This window comes from Macrotis lagotis, chromosome 7 (genome assembly GCF_037893015.1).
Source record: "Macrotis lagotis isolate mMagLag1 chromosome 7, bilby.v1.9.chrom.fasta, whole genome shotgun sequence".
NCBI classification, from domain to species: Eukaryota; Metazoa; Chordata; class Mammalia; order Peramelemorphia; family Peramelidae; genus Macrotis; species Macrotis lagotis.
In genome coordinates, this window is record NC_133664.1 from 31,921,255 (window position 1) to 31,941,033 (window position 19,779).

The 19,779-nt window shown below is 36.5% G+C and overlaps 1 protein-coding gene across 6 annotated transcripts in view; it reads left to right on the forward strand.

The window, feature by feature from the left end:
• The window catches only part of ZNF385D (zinc finger protein 385D), a 978,888-nt gene that overhangs the window by 702,216 nt on the left and 256,893 nt on the right, over nt 1-19,779 (forward strand). For all 6 annotated transcript variants that reach the window (XM_074195714.1, XM_074195715.1, XM_074195716.1 and 3 more), the window contains one exon: nt 5,982-6,124. In XM_074195714.1, the coding sequence (XP_074051815.1) occupies nt 5,982-6,124 (143 nt within the window). The remainder of the gene's footprint in view (nt 1-5,981; nt 6,125-19,779) is intronic.

Consider the following 19,779-nt stretch of genomic DNA (forward strand, 5'->3'; position numbering starts at 1 on the left):
CTTTGTTTTGTAGAGTCATGCTAAGTCAGAGAATACATTCAAGTTTTCATTTCATTTAAACAAACGCTAAGTTCCTGAATCAACTGATATTTCAGATACTTGGAAAAACTAGTCTTATGTGTGTATTTCTGAATTTTCTCTTTTAGAGAGAAAATGGAATAGAGTGGGTTATATGATGGGCATGGAGTTAGGGAGATCTGAATTCAAATGTTGCCTGGGAATCTTAATTGTTTGATCATGGCCAAGGGCCTCAATTCTGACTGAGCTTTTGTAGCCTCATTATCAAATGAAAATAATAATATCTGTGATGTATTTCACATAGAATTGTAAAATAGAAGTCCAAGTATGATGTACGTAAAGTATACTATGTAGATATCAGCTTTAATTATTAACTTGTGTGAGGAATTCTTCTGTCTTGTGGAGGAAAACTTTACTCAAGAACATAGCAGGTGCTTAAAAATGACTCTTTCATTTCAGAATTTGGTCTTCATAATATCAAATTACTTGCTATCCTAGAACAAAAGAAGGGAAGGCAAAAGGGAAAAGACTTTACAAAAATGATTGTTGAAAATTATCTCTCCTTATGATTGGAAAAATAAAAAGTAAAATGAAAAAGAACTTGGTGTCCAAGCTATGCCATCTAGTCTAAAATAAACCAAGCTATGTCAAGGTTAGGGATTATATAATGCCACATAGGAAGTGACAGAACAAGGATGTGAACATCCCTTGATCCCAAATCTGATGAAGATGTTTGTTCTTCATTCTCAAAGAACATGATGTCAGGGGAGGTGAAGCCATGGCAAGCACATAAATTGGATTTGAGGGGGAGAGGTATGCTAAGTATGAATTAAGACAACTGGAGATGGCCCTGGATGTGAGACAATCATGGTTAAATGACTTGCCCAAGATAACACAGTTAAAAAGTGTCAAGTGTCTGAGGCTGGATTTGAATTCCTATATTCCTGACTCCATGACCAGTGCTCTATCCACTGTATTATTCACCATCCTAGCTGCTCAAATCTATTTCTTTTTTTTAATTCATCATTTTTCTTTAATAAAAGTCAAATTAATTCATTTTCCCTAAAACCCCTTGTTATGAAACTACTAAAACAAAATGTAAAACTACTAATTGTACAAGTCTTAGCCCTTCCATGATAGAATTCAAGCTCCTTGAAGACAAGGACTGTTTCAATTTTTATAGCCTTTGCTTAGCACATAGGAGGTGCTCAATAAATGCTTGTTGGCATTACTTAACACGTCCATAGTTAATCAATACTGGTTGGACAGAAGTGGATTTACCAGTATGAGATTACTTTGTTTATATATTTTAATGTTCTGTTTCAATTGTATCTGACTCTTCATGACTCCATTTGGGGTTTTCTTGGCAAAGATACTGGAATATAGTTTACCATTTTCTCCTGCAGCTAATTTTACAAATGAGGAAACTGAGGCAAACAGGGTTAAATGGCTTACCCTCATCAGAAGCCAGTAAATGTGAGGCCATATTTGCACTCAGGTCTTCTTGACTCCAGGAATGACACTCCACCCACTGTACCACTTAGCTCCTCCTGTCTACACTGTAACTTTCTGTAAGTGTAGCTTAATTTAAGATGCTATAAAACTTTCTACTACACTGTCTTCTATACAAGTAGTAATATTAACACAGGGACTGATAGAGGAATTTAATGCCATACCCATATTAAGGAGAGAGGGTACTCAAATCTGGGGAAGATACCAGAGTAGAGATGTATGACATGGTGATCTATTGGGAACGGCTGTGGTGGGGGGAGGAGGACAGGAATTCTTTTCCTGTGGGCAGAAAGCATAGCATCTATCCAATGAGCTATTTTGCTTTTGATTTCTGTTTATATGTTCTGTTGTTGAGGAATGAGATGACATAGCTAATCCACTTGCTACAGAGAGATTCGGGACTATCCACTGGAAATCAAACAACCTAGTTGGTTAGAATTCGAGGTAAATTGAGAGTCAAGAAGAAGTGAGGAAGGGCAAAGAACATTTTCTGTGGCATGACTTACACGAGCATGTACTATAGAGCAGAATTCACTGTCTTTTGTTTTTGCTCCATGAGGAGTCTTTTATTATTATTATTTCCTTCTTGTTCTTTGGATTCCACGTGATTGAAATTTTGGGAAATTTGACTTCTGGATAAATGAGTGAATGATGTCTATTTTAAAAGTATGTGTTTAAATAAATGCACACTCTACACATATATAAACAAGTGTATTTGCATTGAAATATCCATGATATCTATATTCATAATCAGTTTTCTTTGTAATTTATAGTCTACTCAAAGACATTTGTCTCGAGGCCAAATTCCTTTCTCTGTTTCTCTCTTCCTCTGTGCGAACATGTATATATAATATGTTTAAGATTTTTATATATTTTATTGCTTAAAAGAAACATTTCCATAACAGTATAATTTTAAAAAAAGATGATAGTGCATGAGAATGCAAATCTATCATGTCCAGTTTGTCATTCCTTTTAAATATATAATAAACTAATCATGTATATAGATATATATATATTTGCATACACTTCTGTATGCATATATGTTTCTCTTGCTAGAATATAAGGTCCTTAAAGACAAAGATATTTCCATTTATTATTACTTTTGTAGCTGCAGCACCTAGGAGAGTTCCTGGAGCACAGTGGTTGTTTAGTACACACTTGCTGAATGAATGATAAATTAGATGGGCTATTGATCAATGATCTCATGATTTCATCCCCTGGTATCATTTTACAAGAATGAAAAGACAGATGCTCAGAGAATTGAGACTTACCCAAGGCTTCACTGCTAGTACATTACAGAAAAATTACTTTTATTCCTTTTTTGTTCTTTGTCAGGATTGTTTTGCTATGTGTTAAATAATGTCTTTTTGTTGGTAAGATCAATGAGGTAACAGTGGTGAAGTGAAAAGCTGGTTGACCCCACAGTCACAAAGACATGGATTCCAATCTAGTTATGTGACCAAAAACACATCAATTGGAGTCTTAGTCCTACAGGCAAGACTGTCTTTAATTGATGTGTCCACTAAGGGTGCTTCCACCATAACAAGAAGATCACAGGATATAAAATATGTTATAAAATTATACAGAAATTTAGGGAGGGATCATGTTACATTGGGAACAGTTCTTGATTTGGACCTGGACGTCCTGGTTTCATATTTCATTTGTCCACGAATTAGTTCTTATCAGATGTGTCAAATGCATATCCCAGGTTTCATGTAGTCCATATACTATGTGGATTTCTGCTTGAACCAGATTAAAAATAATTGAAAAATGATGGTTTTTGTTCTTCATTCTTTTTGTTTGTTTGTTTGTTTGTTTTTTAGTTTTTGCAAGGCAATGGGGTTAAGTGGCTTGCCCAAGGCCACACAGCTAGGTAATTATTAAGTGTCTGAGGCCGGATTTGAACTCAGGTCCTCCTGACTCCAGGGCCGGTGCTCTATCCACTGTGCCACCTAGCTGCCCCCCTTGTTCTTCATTCTTGAAGAAGACCATGACATCAGGGAGTTGATGCAATTAAAAAATCCATGGGATTGGATTTGAGTGAGGGGGAAGCTACACTGTCACCAGCCTGACTTTCTCCTCAAGAGCCAGCTAGGTCCCCTGGCTAGATAGGAATCAGGACAACTGGAGTTGACTCTGAGGTGAAGCTAGTAAGTAGCAAGTGTTTGAGGCTGGATTTAAACTCAGGTCTTGCTGACTCCGTGGCAGTGATTTATTCACCACACAGTGAATATTGCACTTTAACACTAAGCCAATATTCAGGCTACAAGAATCCATAATATGTGGATTAGTGGATCCTGTTTTAATTTGGGTTTCAATAAGACTGAGTCCCATGACTGAAGCTGTCTCTATATCTAACTAGGTTAATATTCCTACATCTGTACAGTAAGAAGGTTTGACAAGATGATCACTAAAGTTCTCTCTCCCTCAAAATTGCTGATCTTGAAAGGTTTTATTTTCTCATGAAACAGAAATGACATGATTTATTTAATCTATATCTCACTTTGCTGATTAGCTTTCCAAGGAGAGACAATTAAAATTCACTGCAGGTTCATAAAAGCATTTCCGCAGTTTGGGGGAGGTGAGGCATTAGCAATCTTCAAGAAATACTGTAATCATTTAGTCTCTCACCAAATCTTCTGGCAAGTTTAACTTGAAATTTAACTCAAGACTACTTGGCAGGGTGGTGGCAGATGATCTGTTTAATAGTGTGCTCATGGTAAATGTAGGTCTCCTCTCTCTTCCTCTCTCCTCTCTACCCAGTTTTGGATATGCCATTATCTGTGATTTTTTTCTCAGTAAAATTATGAAAATGTAGGAAAAATGTGTTTGGTCCTTTAGCTCCAGTTGATTTTAAACTATAAAAACAGGAGAGCTGACAGGCTCTAGCAAATGGTTAATTAAATCTTTGGCTCTTAGTCTTCAATTACAGGCAGTAAGACATACTCATAGTTAGCAGCTCTCCTGCTCCAACTAGATAAATTTTGTGTATCCTTCCTATATATGTGGGAATCTTAATGAAAATGATCAGAGTTGTTTATAGAGCATAAAATCAGGGATTGTGTGTGTGTGTGTGTGTGTGTGTGTGTGTGTGTGTGTGGAAGAGACAGAAACAGAGACAGAGATAGACACACAGAGAGAGACAGAACCAAAGATATTCTTAGTGAATTAAGAGCAACTCTTCTTTGTGGCTCTTTTTCATCTCTGACTCAACTAACTTACAAAACAAGATGGCAGTTCCACATTGGGGATTTCTGGTCTTTCTCACCTCGTTCTTCTTCTTCCTTTTTTTCCTCCTTCCTATGTTCTTCTCTTCAGAATGTTGAGAGAAGTCTAAAAATCCCATTGCATTTTGTTTTTCTAATGTTTTTTGGCCTCTCCCCAGTAGGTTTTTTACAGTCTGCTGCCTGCCTCTCAGATTAGAAGAACACTGGCATATTTTAACAGTTTCCTAGGATTCAAACAGTCTTTAATTAACAGCAAATTGATGTTTTGGAATATAACCAAAACAGGGGAAATATTGGATACTGAGAATGGGTTTGAGTCCTTCCAGCTTCCAGGCAACTGACTGACAGTGTGGGGTGGGGGAGAGAGCAAAAAAAAAAATGTTCCATTACAAACAGGTGACTACCGATTGGGATGCAAGAGGGTGTCTTCATTTCCATAATAGTCCCACAGACTGTTTATTGATAGTTTGACTGGGAAAGTATGCTATTTGTTAAGAGGATGCTAAATTCTATCTAACCCTAAAGACAATTCCCTCCCCCCCCAAAAAAAAAATCTGGTGTAGGTGACACTAGTCTATACTGGTGCAAGTGAGGACCAACTCTTGGGGAATGCATCCCAGCAGCCCAGTTTCTTTGGTAGTAGTGGATTAAAAATAGCATTTTAATCCTTCCCCTACCCAGGCAGCAAGGTGGGATGATTTGTCTTTCCTGCAAGGTTAGTTCTGTGCTTCCCACTGCCAGGGTTCAGACTGTTGTGAAAAGGAGAGCTCTAAGGAAACAGTAGAAGATACTATTATAAGCCTCTCTGAAAGATGAGATGAGTTTTAGAGGGAGGTGGGCAAGAGGGCTGCATTTGCCCTAGAAATGAAAAACCAATATGGAATCTGGTGGTCTCGAAGGTATCTTGATTGAAAATGTGATTGATAATTGAATCCTGTCTGGCTGCCCGGCAGGAAATAGCCCTGTGATGTTTTCCCAGCATTCTCCATTCAATCTGAAGGCAGAGGGAGGAACCATAACTAGCTATATCTGAACAAGGAAAAGTTCACTGCGAGTTGATAGCAACAGGATAAAAAGTTCTTATAAGCAACAGTTCTCCATTTCCAGGGTAACAACGTAATGGCTTTGAATCTTTTGTGGGGAACTTCATGTCTTTCATCAAGGTCATTCATTCATCCAAAGACAGAGTTTCTCTAACTTTTCTTTTTCCCTTCTTGTCCCCAGGTGGCACATGTCAGAGCCCTGCTCTCCCAGCCCTGGTCCGTCCACCTGCCCCACCTTTGCAGCCCTCGTTGGATATTAAACCATTTCTCCCATTTCCTCTGGATACTGCAGCTGCAGTCAATCTATTTCCCAACTTTAATGCAGTAAGTACCTCAGTCCTTGAAACCCCTAGGTTTATCCGGGTGGGTTTTATGTTCTGGAGAAGAGAGAGGGGCCAATGGTATTGCTGGCATTCTTCCACCCACAGGTTCCTACAGTCCCCGTGATCCAGTCCCTCCAAATCATAACTAAACATAGTGGATGCTTGGGCATGGAGAGTTCAGAATTAGTCCCTTATCTAAAGAGAGAGGACCTAGATTTCCCTACACTTTACGTAATGCTTCCTCCTGACGATGCCCAGTTATTTTAGAGGGATATGATTGTGAAATGAATATGTTCCAAAAGACTCAGATAAAATAAGGAGATATTTAGAAGGGGAGGCCAGTTTGCTTTTATTGCCTTTATCTTGATTTTGGAGTAGTAATAGTAGGAGGAGTAGGACTAGTACTAAGAGCAGGCGGAGGAGTGATAGCAGCAGCAGCTGCAGTAGTAAAATATATTAATTCATTTCATTTATAGAGCACCTTTCCTCTGAACAGTAATGTTTCCCCTTCTATACTTCAACCAAATTTAAAATTTGCATAATGAGATAGTTGTTTGTTGTCTTGCCTAGCTTTGAGTATGGATTCGTTGTTTTTTTAATCTTCCATGTCTCTTGGGCCGGGCGAATAGTAGCCAAAACAAATCTGCTTACAGAGCAAAGCTATTATTCCTTGGGTACTAATTCATATTCGTTTGCTTCCTTTCTGATAGGGTTGCTGATTTAGCCTAATTTTCTGTGCTAATTTCACTGTAGTGTAGAAAAAATTGGGGTGAGGTGTGGAGGAGAGAGAATGGAAAGAATGGAAACTGGCTCTAAAAACGAGAACTAAGCCTGGCAGATGATCCTAATTCATTTTTTTAAGCCTATTTGAGAAGTTGTCAAGATGCTCTGTCCAAGTTTGAGCAGACTAGCGCCAAGGAGTGTCAGCAGCAGAGGAGTGAAAAGTGACACAGTGAACACTGCGTATTGTTGGAGCAAACGAAGCTTATCTAGGCCCTGCAGATGTTTTTTTTTTTTCCCCTGGGCTCCAGTTTTATTTTATTTTATTATTGCCTTTTCTCCAACTCAATCTTTATCCATCAAGAGAAAGAAGCAAGATTATGTCCTCAAGAGTCTCATCATGGTGCCAAAGTGAGGGGCAGCTATTGGTTAACACTCATGTAACTAAACCTAAGGGCAGAGTCAACTTAAATGATAGTACCTGAGGCAATGTGATGTCAGAGATCTGGAGTGAGCCGACCTGCTTTTTGGTTCTCGAATATATTCCCTACTAGATATATTATTTTGGACAGGTCATTTGTCTGTCTCTCTCTCTTTCTCTCTCTCTTTTTACATAACTATAATCAGCAAGTTGGTAGAATTCATGAATAGATCTAAAGATATCCATAAAGTTAATGGGGGAAAAATGGTGTCTTTATTTTTTGCAAACATTTAACTTAAGTTTCTGAATGTAAAGTCTATGAAATAGTTTCCCTTTAATATTATTAAAAACTGTTTAAATATTATGGATTTCCTTTATTATTCTCAGTAATTTATTTTATATAGTTGAAAATAATTCTCTGAGAAGGGATCCTTAGGCTTTACCAGACTATCAGAGGGATCTAGGACACAAAAAGGTTGAGGATCTCTGAGCTAAATGAAGTCTAAAGCCTATTATTCCATCTACAAATCTATAGTTCTATGACTTGACAAACGACTTTGGAAAATTGTCAAAGCAGTCACTTTTTCATAGCATTTCAAGAAGAATTTTGATTTTTTTCCTTTTATTTTCAATATCAAGCAGTGATTTTTTTTCTCTCTCCCACCTTTGTAAACCAACAAAATTGTTTTTAAAAGTTCATTATACCAACAATTTTAATAACTATTTAGACCTTGCATCATTAATAGGTGCTTTCTTCAATTTGTCTTGTATTTTCAACAAAATTGTAAGGGTATACCCCCATGGAGGGGAAAAACGGGATTTGGATTCAGAAAACATGAGTTCAAATCCCAGTTCCCACTTTCCACCTGAGTGACTTTGGGCAACTCTCTAATCTTCTTATGTTGCCACTTTCCTCATCGATAACTAGATAACATGTAAGATCCCTCTCATGTCTAAAGCTACTATGATGATACAAAGGAAACCACTTCTGGTTGCTGCCTTAGAAGTTAAGAAATTTCTCAAAGGCTTCCTCTAGGAGGTGGGATATATGTTGAGCCTTGAAGGACAGTCAGAGTGATATAATGAATAGAATTGGAAAGTCTCAAGTTTGAATCTGTCTTCAAGACACTTACTCATTATGTGAGACCCTGAATAATTCAATTAATCTCTGGACCTCAGTTTCTTCACATGCAGAATTGAAAACCTCTGAGGTCTCTTTCAACCGCCCTCCAGATGCTAAGTACCTTTCTGATTCTTAGTTTTCTTATCTGTAAAATGTGTATAATATTGGTATCAACATTACAGAATTATTGAGATGTTCAGATGTGGTCATATGCTAACTTTTTGCAGATCTGCAGAACTTGAAGTGTTATGTAGATATTATTATTATTATTATTATAATCATGGATGGGGAAAATGAAAATACATATAAATAATAAGAGAAATATTGAGTTTATAAGTCTTGTGACATAATGTTTAGTGATTGGTGATAGGAACCAGTAATTAACAAAGTAATTCATTACCAAGTATTTATGCATTGAGGATATGATTATATTTGTACATTTTTATTGCTGTCACCTAATTAAGATTATAAATTTAAAACAGTTATTAGTAAATGTAACAGCAGCAAGTAGCACTTCACGGAATTTCATGGTGACTTGCCTAGTTTCTCATTCTGATGATACCAAGAGAAAAAGATAGGCATTCTGGGAACTCCTGTAAATGACTGTTGACTATGTGATAAAAGAAGTGTTTGTGAATACTCATTAGCCATATCCCATAAGAGCCAGAGGGCTGTGATGAGGAACAATGAGAAAATTATGGAAACTCCCTTGAAAAACACCAACAAGAAAAAGCTTATAAAGGTTGTCATCTAGGTGGAGTTTAAGCATGAATCTATGGTGGTCCAGATTTGTGTTCAGGAGAATAGAAACTGGACACCCCCAGATTCACTTGCTGGTCATAAATAAATGTCACAGTGTTTCTGGATCTTCATCTTCCATCTATGAAATGGTGATTAGGAGGCAGACTGGTGTAATGGAGAAAAACCTAAATTTAAGAATCAAGAGGACTTGAGGTCAATTCCTCCAGTTGCCATTTTTGAGCTGTGTGACCCTGGACATGTCATTTTATCTCTCTGTACCCCTAAAACAGTTGGATTTCAGATCTTCATGGTTGTGTTTCACTAATGAAAGTACAGCTCTGACCTTTAAAAAATCCTCTATTTACTACCCCCCAAATAAAATAGTATCTCTGTGTATATTCTCACATTATAGTGAGCTATGCCCTTCTCATCTTAATATCTACTGGAGCCGGTTAATTAGCCTGCCTAGTTAATCCCCCACTGCTAGCAATAGATCTCTGAAGGCTGAGGCAGAAAAGCTGAAAGAGTGTAAATAGGAGTAACCATTCTTCCATTTATTTCCAATGAGTAGAGTTTAACTAAATGCTATTTCACACATCTTTCATTGCTCTTAGTGGGTCCTCAGAGGGATACACTGTTGAAGGTAGTATATAGCCTAGAGAAAATTTTGAGGGGAAGGGGAAGAAATATATCATATCCTCAAACTAGAAAGCAGGAGGTATAACATGCGTAGAAAATTTATAAAGATAGAAAATATGAGAAATATTGTATTATTGATTTCTGAGTATTCTGTGCTTTCTATGAAGGATGTATTAATTATATCATCCTTTGAGTTGATTGTTTCATATTTGTATAACAGTATCCTCCTAAGAAATTTCCCCCTTTAATAAAGCTTCCACCATGGCGAGTTTTCTCACAAAATGTGAATATGAAAATGATGTATGTTGATCCCAGCATGTTGATGTGAAATAGATAAATAGCAAAATGATCCCATCAATACAAAGCTCTTAGTCATGAGGATTCAATGATGCTGTCTATGATATACTCAATTTCATCTTTTTGCTGCTTTTAACTCACTATGTGCTGTACAACTCATCCGCTTAGGGGCAGCTTGGTGGTGCAGTAGGCAGAGCACCGGCCCTGGAGTCCGGAAGACCTGAGTTCAAATCCAGCCTCAGACACTTAATAATTACCTAGCTGTGTGGCCTTGGGCAAGCCACTTAACCCCACTGCCTTGCAAAATTCTAAAAAGTAATAATAAAATAAAAAAAAATAAAAAATAACTCATTCCCTTGAAAAAAAGTAAGATATATTTGTGATCTATGATACAGGTCCATAGTTTCTCAGTATTCTATAGGTCTTTGAACTTTTTCATCACTTAATCTTGCATCATCTCTTCCAACATGATTTGCACCACCCTATCCTGTATCCAATTGAATTGAACTTGTTGTTTATGATTGCATGCATTGACTTAGTTTGGAAGATGATGTCAACTCTTTTAATAGAATTAGTCCAACTCTTCATATTCTGCAACTGATGTTGCTGCATAAACTTCAGTTATCCAGAAACATGGTGGGCTACTGAAAGAACCCTGTATAGGGAGTCAGAAGTTTTAGGTCTGAAGTTTTGTTGCTACTTACCATTTGAATTGCTTTAGGAAATTTAGATTTCCAGACTTGATTTTCTTCCTCTGTAAAATGAGAATGTTGTACTTGACACTCTCTAAATTACCTTCCAACAGTCCATTTATGCTGTCAAAGTCTTTTTTTTTTCCTTAGGCTTATTAGGAATCCTGCTGGAAAAAAATGACCAAAGTGTTCCATCCCATATTGGGTTTGATTATCTTCAAAAAAACCAATTCTACTAATTCTTCTATTTTCCTCTATGATGAAAGACTGAGCTTTTGTTCCCTGCCTTGGCAGTTAGATAATGATTAAGATCCTACTATATTTAAAGTATATTTCTATTATTTCTAGCAACTTTTATTTTCTCTTCTCATTCATACTAAGGTCAGTATTCAACATATTGAATATTGGACAAGAATATTAATAAAAAATCGTAATAATAACAATAATATTGCCAGTTAGAATTTACATGATGCTTTAAGTTTTGGAAAGTGCCTTACACATATTATCTCATTTTATCCTAACAACCTCCTTGGGAGATAGGGGCTTTTGCTATTCTTATTTTATTTATATCTACACATTGAGATAGTGTTATCTTTCTCATTTAGTAGATGAGGAAACAAGTATAGAGTAGTCACTGTATTGAGTTGATAGGGATCTTCAGAACAATTTAACTCCTTCATTTGAAAGATAAGGAAACTGAGGACTACTTTAGTATAGGGATAGAAAAGTTAAGTGATTTACCCAGGTTCCTTCATCTATTAAGGGTTCAAGGAAACATTAGAATTGAAATCTTTCTGCCTCCAAGTCTTGAGTTCTCTCCATTGAGTCTCCTCCTTACTTTGGTTAGTAAGCTGGTGGTCAACATTTGTAAACCTGTGATTCTGAAATTTTCTTAGTGTCTCTACCCCTTTTTTCTTTGTACTTTTCATCATGGAAGCTTAAATAATCACACAAGATTGTGGGCTATTGTGTACTTTCCCTAATTTCAAGGATTGCCAAGGCATCAACTATATTTGATTCATACAGTCGTGGGAACTTCTCTTTCCTGAACTAAACAATTTTCACAAAACAGATGAAATTAGTCACAAAGACTATACCCAAAATTTTCCTTAGTGATGGATGATATGTTGGATTTGGAATCAGAAGACTTGCCTACAAATTCCAGTTCTGCCACTTACTAGGTGTCTGATTTTGGTCAAACCACTTAATATCTGAGCTTTAGAAACATCATCTGTAAGATGAAGCTGAACCAGAAGAAATCAAAGATTTGTACTAGATGATGGATCCTCTAGCATGTCTATAGCTTAAATTCCCAGTGAGCTGATTTCTCATAGAGAGTGATCCTGGCTCTGATTAGAGAAACAGGACTAAGAACACTTTCATGTTAGCAAGTGACCAATAGGAACATGTGGTGATGGGGCAGCAATTGAGGCAGACTTAAATGACCAAATAGCTCATATGCTTCCAAATAGCATCATAGTAATGTTTCTTGGCCAAAGGAACATCAAGTATGATGAAAGAAGTCAATGATTTTGAATTGGTAGGAAAGATACTTCCCTTTCCACCCATGCAATGCGTGCGAGAACTATTCCTACTCAATCCAGGATCTGTGTTCATTTGGTATTTAGGTTGGACAGGTAGTCACAGGTGTTTAATGAACAATGTCTTGATCTACACAGTTGTAATTTAGCTTTCTCTGTTGGAATCATTTCTGTCACTCTATTTGATGACTATTTTGAATTGATCATGATCCAGGGGGAAGAACACTAACTCTGGAGTCATAGGACTTGAATTTAGATGCCACTGCTGACATTTACTACCTATGACCTTGGATAAGTCACTTACCCTTCATGAGTCTCAGTTGCTTTATCTGTAAAATGAGAGTGTTGGACTAGATGGCCCCACGATCTTTTCCATCTCTCTCAGACTATGATCCTATGAGGGAGCTAGGTGGCACAATGAATATAGCACTGGACCTGAATTCAAATCCAACCTTAGATGATTAATGAATAAGTTATAACTTTGACTTGCCTCAGTTTCTTCAACTAAAATGGGGTAATAGCAGCATCTACCTTTCAGGATTGTTCTAAGGATGAATCACTAAGCATAGCACCTCATACATTGGAGTTAACTCATAAATGCTTATTTTTCTCCCCTTCAATACATAAAGAATCTGGGATTTTATAGGTGCTCAGAAGTCCCTCTGGTCACCCAAGGCCCATTCTATCTGCAGTAAATCAATAATCACAAAGAATTACTTGATGTCTCTAGATGCTTATTTGGAATACCCATGGTCAGAGAGCTAAGAAGTATCAGATGCTGGATTTGATCTCAGTTGTTCCTAACTAAAATTAGAGCTTTATCCATTATGTCAATTCTATTTTTTCTAATATTGATTTTTTATATGACATCCTTTTCACCTACAAAATGAGTGCCTCCCCCCCAAATCTATGTTTCTAGAAACATTAAAAAAAACAAAAGAAACTCATTCATTTTATTTTATCATAGATTATTGGAAGATTTAATTATTAGTATGAATATTAATTGGTATTAAACAGAGTTAATTATAATTTTGCTTTGCTACTTTTCTTCCTATATGATTGCTCAAAAGTCTTTGGAAGTCTAAAATATAATGACATTTGGTTATTTTTTGAATTTCATTTTTCTTTTATTACACTCTTCATCCGATTTTTATATCTACACACGGAGATAATATTATTTTCTCAGCAGATGAGTAAGTAGGTAGAGAATAATCACAACATTGAGTTCATAGGGATCTTGAGGACAATTATATTTAACTCCTTCATTTTATAGATGAGGAAACTGAGACCTAGGTTTAATAGCTTATCCAAAGACACATAGATAGTAAGGTTCCATATTTATAGACCAATAATTGACCATTGGGGTGACTGGATAGAACTGTTTCTTTTATTCTTAAATCTTGACTGGTATGATGGAAAAATAGTGGATTAGAAGTATATACATTCATATCCAAGTCCTGGTTTTGATCCATATTTTCTGCATGACTTTGGGTGAGTCATATGATACCTGAGAATCCTGTTATTCAGTACTTACCTAATGGGAGTGTCATAGCATCAAGAAGGAACTTTAGAAATGCCCTAGTTAAGCCCCCCAAATTTAAAGATAAGTATCATTAAACCTAAAGAGGTAAAATTCTTTCTCTGAGATATCCCAGCTTTTTAATATATATTATCTTATATCATCTGCCTAGTAAATCTGGAAGGTGGTAGAGGCAGAGAGATTAAGTGATTTACCCAGGATCACACAGCAAATACCTAAAGGCACATTTGAACTTAGCTCTTTCTAAGTGGTAGAGCCAGAATTCTAGCCTAGAATGTCTATAATTAAATCCAACAATTAGGGGCACCTAGGTGGTGTAATGCATAGAGCACCAGCCCTGACAGAGTTCAAATCAGGCCTCAGACACTTAATAATTACCTGTGTGGCCTTGGGCAAGTCATTTAACCCCATTCTCTTAAATAAATAATTCCAATGATCATTGTAAAAGGACATATTATTATAGATCTTAATAAATGTATTTTTGAAGAATCTTATATGTTTCAGTTCAGCTGAACAAACATTTTCAGTAGATAATTACATCCTCTGGCTAGGCACAGGGAATATGAAGACAAAAGCCAAATGTTGCTTCCCTTTAGAAGTTTAACCTTGGAGGGAACATCTATTCAAACAGCTAAATACTAACAAAGGGAGGACAAAAACATTAACTAGGGTGAATCAGGAAAGGCTTCATGGGTGAGGAAGGAGGGTGATAATCTCAGCTGAGACTTGAGATAAAGATTTTAGGAAGTAGAAATGAAAAGCAATCGAACAAGATAACCTGTGCAAAGGAATGGAGGTGGGAGATAGGTCAACAAGTTAGAGAAACATCAATTTGGACAGTTTAAGTAGAATATAGAGGATAGGAAGGTCAATGATATGAAATGAATTTTGGAAAGTAGACTGGTAACAGAATTGGAAGGGTTCTAAATGCTAAGGTGAGGAGTTTTTATATTTTATGCTAGGGAGTCACTGATGACTCTTGAACAGAGTTGTGAATTGATCAGAAGTGTGTTCTTAGGAAAATCTTTGTGTAGAAAATAAAGTACATTTTTAAGACTTCTTTCATGGTTTTTTTTTCCTTTCTTTCTCATGGTTCCCTTCCCCCTTAGTTCTAATTTTTCTTTCACAACATGACTAATATGGAAATATGTTAACCAGGAATTTACATGTACAACTTATATCAGATTGCTCACTGCTAAGGGGAGGGGAGGAAAGGGAGGGTGGTGGGAAAATGCAGAACTCAAACACTTACAAAAGCATGAATATTGAAAACTATCTTTGAATGTAATTGGAAAAAAATAAATAAATTAAAAGAAAAAAGGAGTCAAAAAAAGATAAAGTGGAGAGGGAAGAAGGAAATACGTATCTATTAAGTCCCTACAATGCACTGTGTTAAGTACCATACAATTATTATAGTTGATCCTTAGAACAACCATGGAAGGTAGTTAGAGGTAGGTAGAGGTTAAATGACTTAGCCAGGGTCACACAGCTGGATTAATTCAAGTCTTCCATTATATGTATTACTTCATGAAGCTGACCCACAGACCGGAATCAGGGACATAACATGCAGAGCCTATTTTTGTGGTATCTGTTTATTGAAGACCTCTAATGGGATTATGGTTTAGTGAACCAGTTGAGGAAGTATCTCAGTGGGCATTCATACTTGCCAGCACCACAAAGGGAGAAGCATTTAAATGGAAAGCAATGCTCCCCCAGGTCAATGAGTTACAATATGTGTATTGGTTCATTACAACTCATTTTCATGGCTTGGAAAGAGTGTTCAGTTCTTTGTGAAACACTGAATGCATTAAGCAGACTTGGAAACCACAATATGAGGTGTGGGAAGAAAGATCGGAGGGAACCTTAGTCCTATTGCTGGCAACAAAATTAGTGGGAAAGCTGAAAAAGACAAACTCTTGTTACCTGAAACTTTGACTTAAGCAGAAAGGCTCCCAGTCTGTCCTACGCAGGCATCCTGCCTATTCCATTCAACTCCAAGGACTGCTAATGATCTTTAAAAAATGATTTCAGAATGCTTTATGAATGAGACTAGTTTACATTCAGTTTACCTATTAAAGACAAATACAAAGGAAAGGGGACATTTGAAGATATTGCCTATATCCCTAGCTAGTCAGAAACCACTTAGACTGTGCTATCAAGTTCATTGAGGCTTCAGAAGAATTTTCTTAATTTTGGAATTCTGTCCAATTCTTTGTTTTAGTAAAAGTGAGCAGAGTAACTTATTAAGGACAGTTCTGTCCAATGGGTTTCTCATGGTTTTGCATCCAATCATTCTTTCCTCTCCCCTTTTTCCTCCTTCCCTCCCTCTTTCCTTTTTTTCTCTTTCTTCCTTTCCCTTTTTCCTCTCATCTTCTCTCTTCTCCTGTCTTCCTTCCTTCCTTCCTTCCTTCCTTCCTTCCTTCCTTCCTTCCTTCCTTCCTTCCTTCCTTCCTTCCTTCCTCCCTTCCTTCTCTCTCCCTCCCTCCCTCCTTCCCTCCCTCCCTCCCAAATAGAGATGTAACCAGGGTTAAGAAAAGAAAGCTTTGCCCCAGGCCACTGAAATTTAATGGGCATGAAATGTTTAGCTAATATAGTCTGTGAAAGAGAAATATTTTACTCTTTGTTAGACTGTAGAAACACCTGAATTTAAAATCTAGCTAGCCAAAAATAATTATTTAAAATGTAAAGTTATAGAATGGCAAACTTGCTTCCCTTACCCACTCACTCCTGCGGACCTACACCCTCTTTGGTTGAGCTCCAGTCTTCTTGCTCACTATAGTCACCTCATTATTTAGTTTTGTTTCTCCTCATCCACAGGGCAGAATTCTAGGCTCACTTCTCCATAGGACTTTGTATGCTTCTGTTTTACTTCCTGCTTAACTGATTTTGTCTTAATCATCCTGTTTAATAATACTGTATTATTTTCACATCATGAATTATGACTTTGGTCTGATCCTGACTTTACAAAGCTCCCAAATTGCTAGTTACAGCGCTGTTTACAAATGACCCCTTCATAATTGACACCTTTCATAATTCATGGATTCCATTCCAAAGCCTTGCACTTATTTAACCTAACTTATTGTCTCCCCTATCTCACCAGTAGAGATGACCCTAATTCTACCACATCATGTCTGATATTTTAGGTCTCTCAGTGGCCAGGTACTAATTAATGAGGTGTTCACAAATGATGTGACCACAAGTTCATATATCTTCCTTATTTACATTTATTTTACAAAATATAAACAGAGTTGTAAAATGAAGGCTTTGATTATATGACCTTAAACCATCTTTTGAACTCCAAATCTAGGATCCTGATTCTGTGTGATTTTGACTCATGCTTTGTTCTAAGTAGAATATGTGTTTTATAAAATTACTATCTAAATTATTGCTTACCATATCCAATGTTAATTTTTTTAAATTATTAAGCTTGGAGTTTGTATGGTTGCCAGTGCTTGATACCAAGATAAACATGATAGTTTTCAACATAAAGGGATTTACAGTTGAGTAGGGATAATGAGAAAACTCACTATAAAGTGTAATTGAATTTAAGTGCTTGAGAGAGAGAAAAAGGGATACCAAGTCTCATGAAGGGACCCCACCATTTATAATTAAAGAGATCAAAATGCTAACATTAAAACAAGACTTCAAAGGCAAGTAGAAATGGTTGTGATCAGGTAGAAATGGGAATGGTAGAATGAAATTCTACATGTAAGGAGTAATGGTAGCAAAGAGAAGACAGGATTGGTCTATAGTTTCATGGTTAAATGAGTGTTCTCATCTTTTTAAAAAAAAAACATAAGAATAGGAGAGTGAATTAACTGATTATCTTCATAAAGGCAAAGGAATTTGGGGAAAAAGAATAATTATTGTTGACAAAATAAATTAAGCCTTTATATCATATCAAATCTGCATATGGGTATGATGTCCTCTTATGTGGTAGCAGGGGTCTTGGTTGAATTTAACTGAGGAAAGCATTTCTCTAAGAAATGCTATTATAAAAATAATACAACATGATAGAATAGAATATCTTTTACCTTGGGAATATTCTAAGATTTTTATCATTTTTATTTATCATTTATTTTTTATCATTTTTATTATTTTTATCTTATTGATCTAAGATTTATCATTTGTTGAAAGGAATCTGCCTCCATGTATAAAAAAAAGATAACCAAGTTCATTTTATTAGACCCTTGATTAAGAGATTCTTTGAGGAATTTCCTTAGTTTCCAATTTAACTGATGTAAATGTGCAAAATGTATATAATTTCATCAGGAAACTCTTTTCTTAAAAGAGGTTGTAAGTCATCTTTGAACATAAAGTGATGTGGTCAAGGATCAGATAGATGATTAGTAAGTATGAGAAGCAAGTCTTGAGTTCTGTGACTCCAAGCTCAGGACTCTCTCCACTAATCAACATTATCTTTTTACAACATGCATATAAATATATTTTTAAAATTATAAAATCCCTTTCTGTTTCAAGTTATAAGTCCCTTTGTGTTTTTATCCCAGCCTCTCCCTTATCCCCACCTCACCCTGTCCAAGCATCACTGGGCTGAAGAATCTGATAGTTCTTTGTTCATAAGGCACAAGTTCCTTTAGGATCATAGACCCTCAAAGTTTCAAGCTGAAGAAGATATTCGGGACATTTTAGTCTTACCTCCTCATTATTCAGCTAAGATAAAAAGGTCTAGAGAGGTGAGATGATTTGCCCAAGTAACAGGTAAAAGTTGGTAGCATTAGAATTGGACCCTGTCTTCAGATTTCGAATACAACGTGCTTTTAACTGGATCACCAGACTTCTTCTACATTGTATGTCTTTGTTTTTGTTGTTGTTCAGTCATTTTCAGTCATGTCCAACTCTTAGTGACCCCACTTGGTATTTTTTAGCAAATATCTCGGAGTGGTTTGTCATTTTCTTCTCTAACTCATTTTACAGAAGAGTAAATTGAGGCAAACAAGGTGAAGTGACCTACCCAGGGTCACACAGCTCATAAGTGTCAGAGATGAGATTTGAATTCAGGAAGATGAGGTTCACGCCACCTGGTTGCTGTCCTATCTGATTCTATGTGACCCCTGGACTTTGTCCATCCAGGTTTCTTGATAAAGATCCTGAAATGATTTGCCATTTCCTCTCCAGTGTTACTTCATTTTCCAGATGAGGCACTGAGGCAAAAAGATTTCAAATGAGTTGCCCAGGATCACACAGCTAGTTAGTGTCTGAGACTGCATTTGAACTCAGCTCATCTAGACTCCAAGGGGTGCTCTTTCCATTGTACCATCTTGCTGCCTGTGAATCCATAGATGAGGGTTTTGATGTCAAATTGTATGATGGAGTATGACCCTCTTGAGGGCAAGGGTTTTCACTTTTCCAACACCTAGCATAGTGTTTGGTCTGCAAAGCCTTAATAAGCTTTTTTTTAGGCTTTTTTTTTTGCAAGGAAATGGGTTTAAGTGGCTTGCCCAAGGCCACATGGCTAGGTAATTATTAAGTGTCTGAGACCGGATTTGAACCCAGGTACTCCTGACTCCAGGACCAGTGCTCTATCCACTGCGCCACCTAGCCACCCCAGTTTAATAAGCTTTCGATGGATTAAGTTGTCAGCTAGCTTGGAGTTTGTTTACTCATCATATTATATAAACATTCTCATAATGATTCCTTTATCACCAAAGACCTTGTTCATACCACCCTTTTAGGATGATGAAAGGAATGGATATAAAACAAACTATTATGAAACTAACTTGAAAAGTACTTTGAATTTTCTTTCATTTATTACCTGAATCTTAATCTTGGATTATCTAATAAATGTTCCAGCATCACAGAATCTCAACTGAAAAGTGACTTATTTAGTCCAATGTCTAAACAAGAATGCCCATTACAACTGTTCCAATGACTTCGAGACTTTGCTTAATGAAAGGAAAGTCTCTCTTTTGTAGGCAGATAAT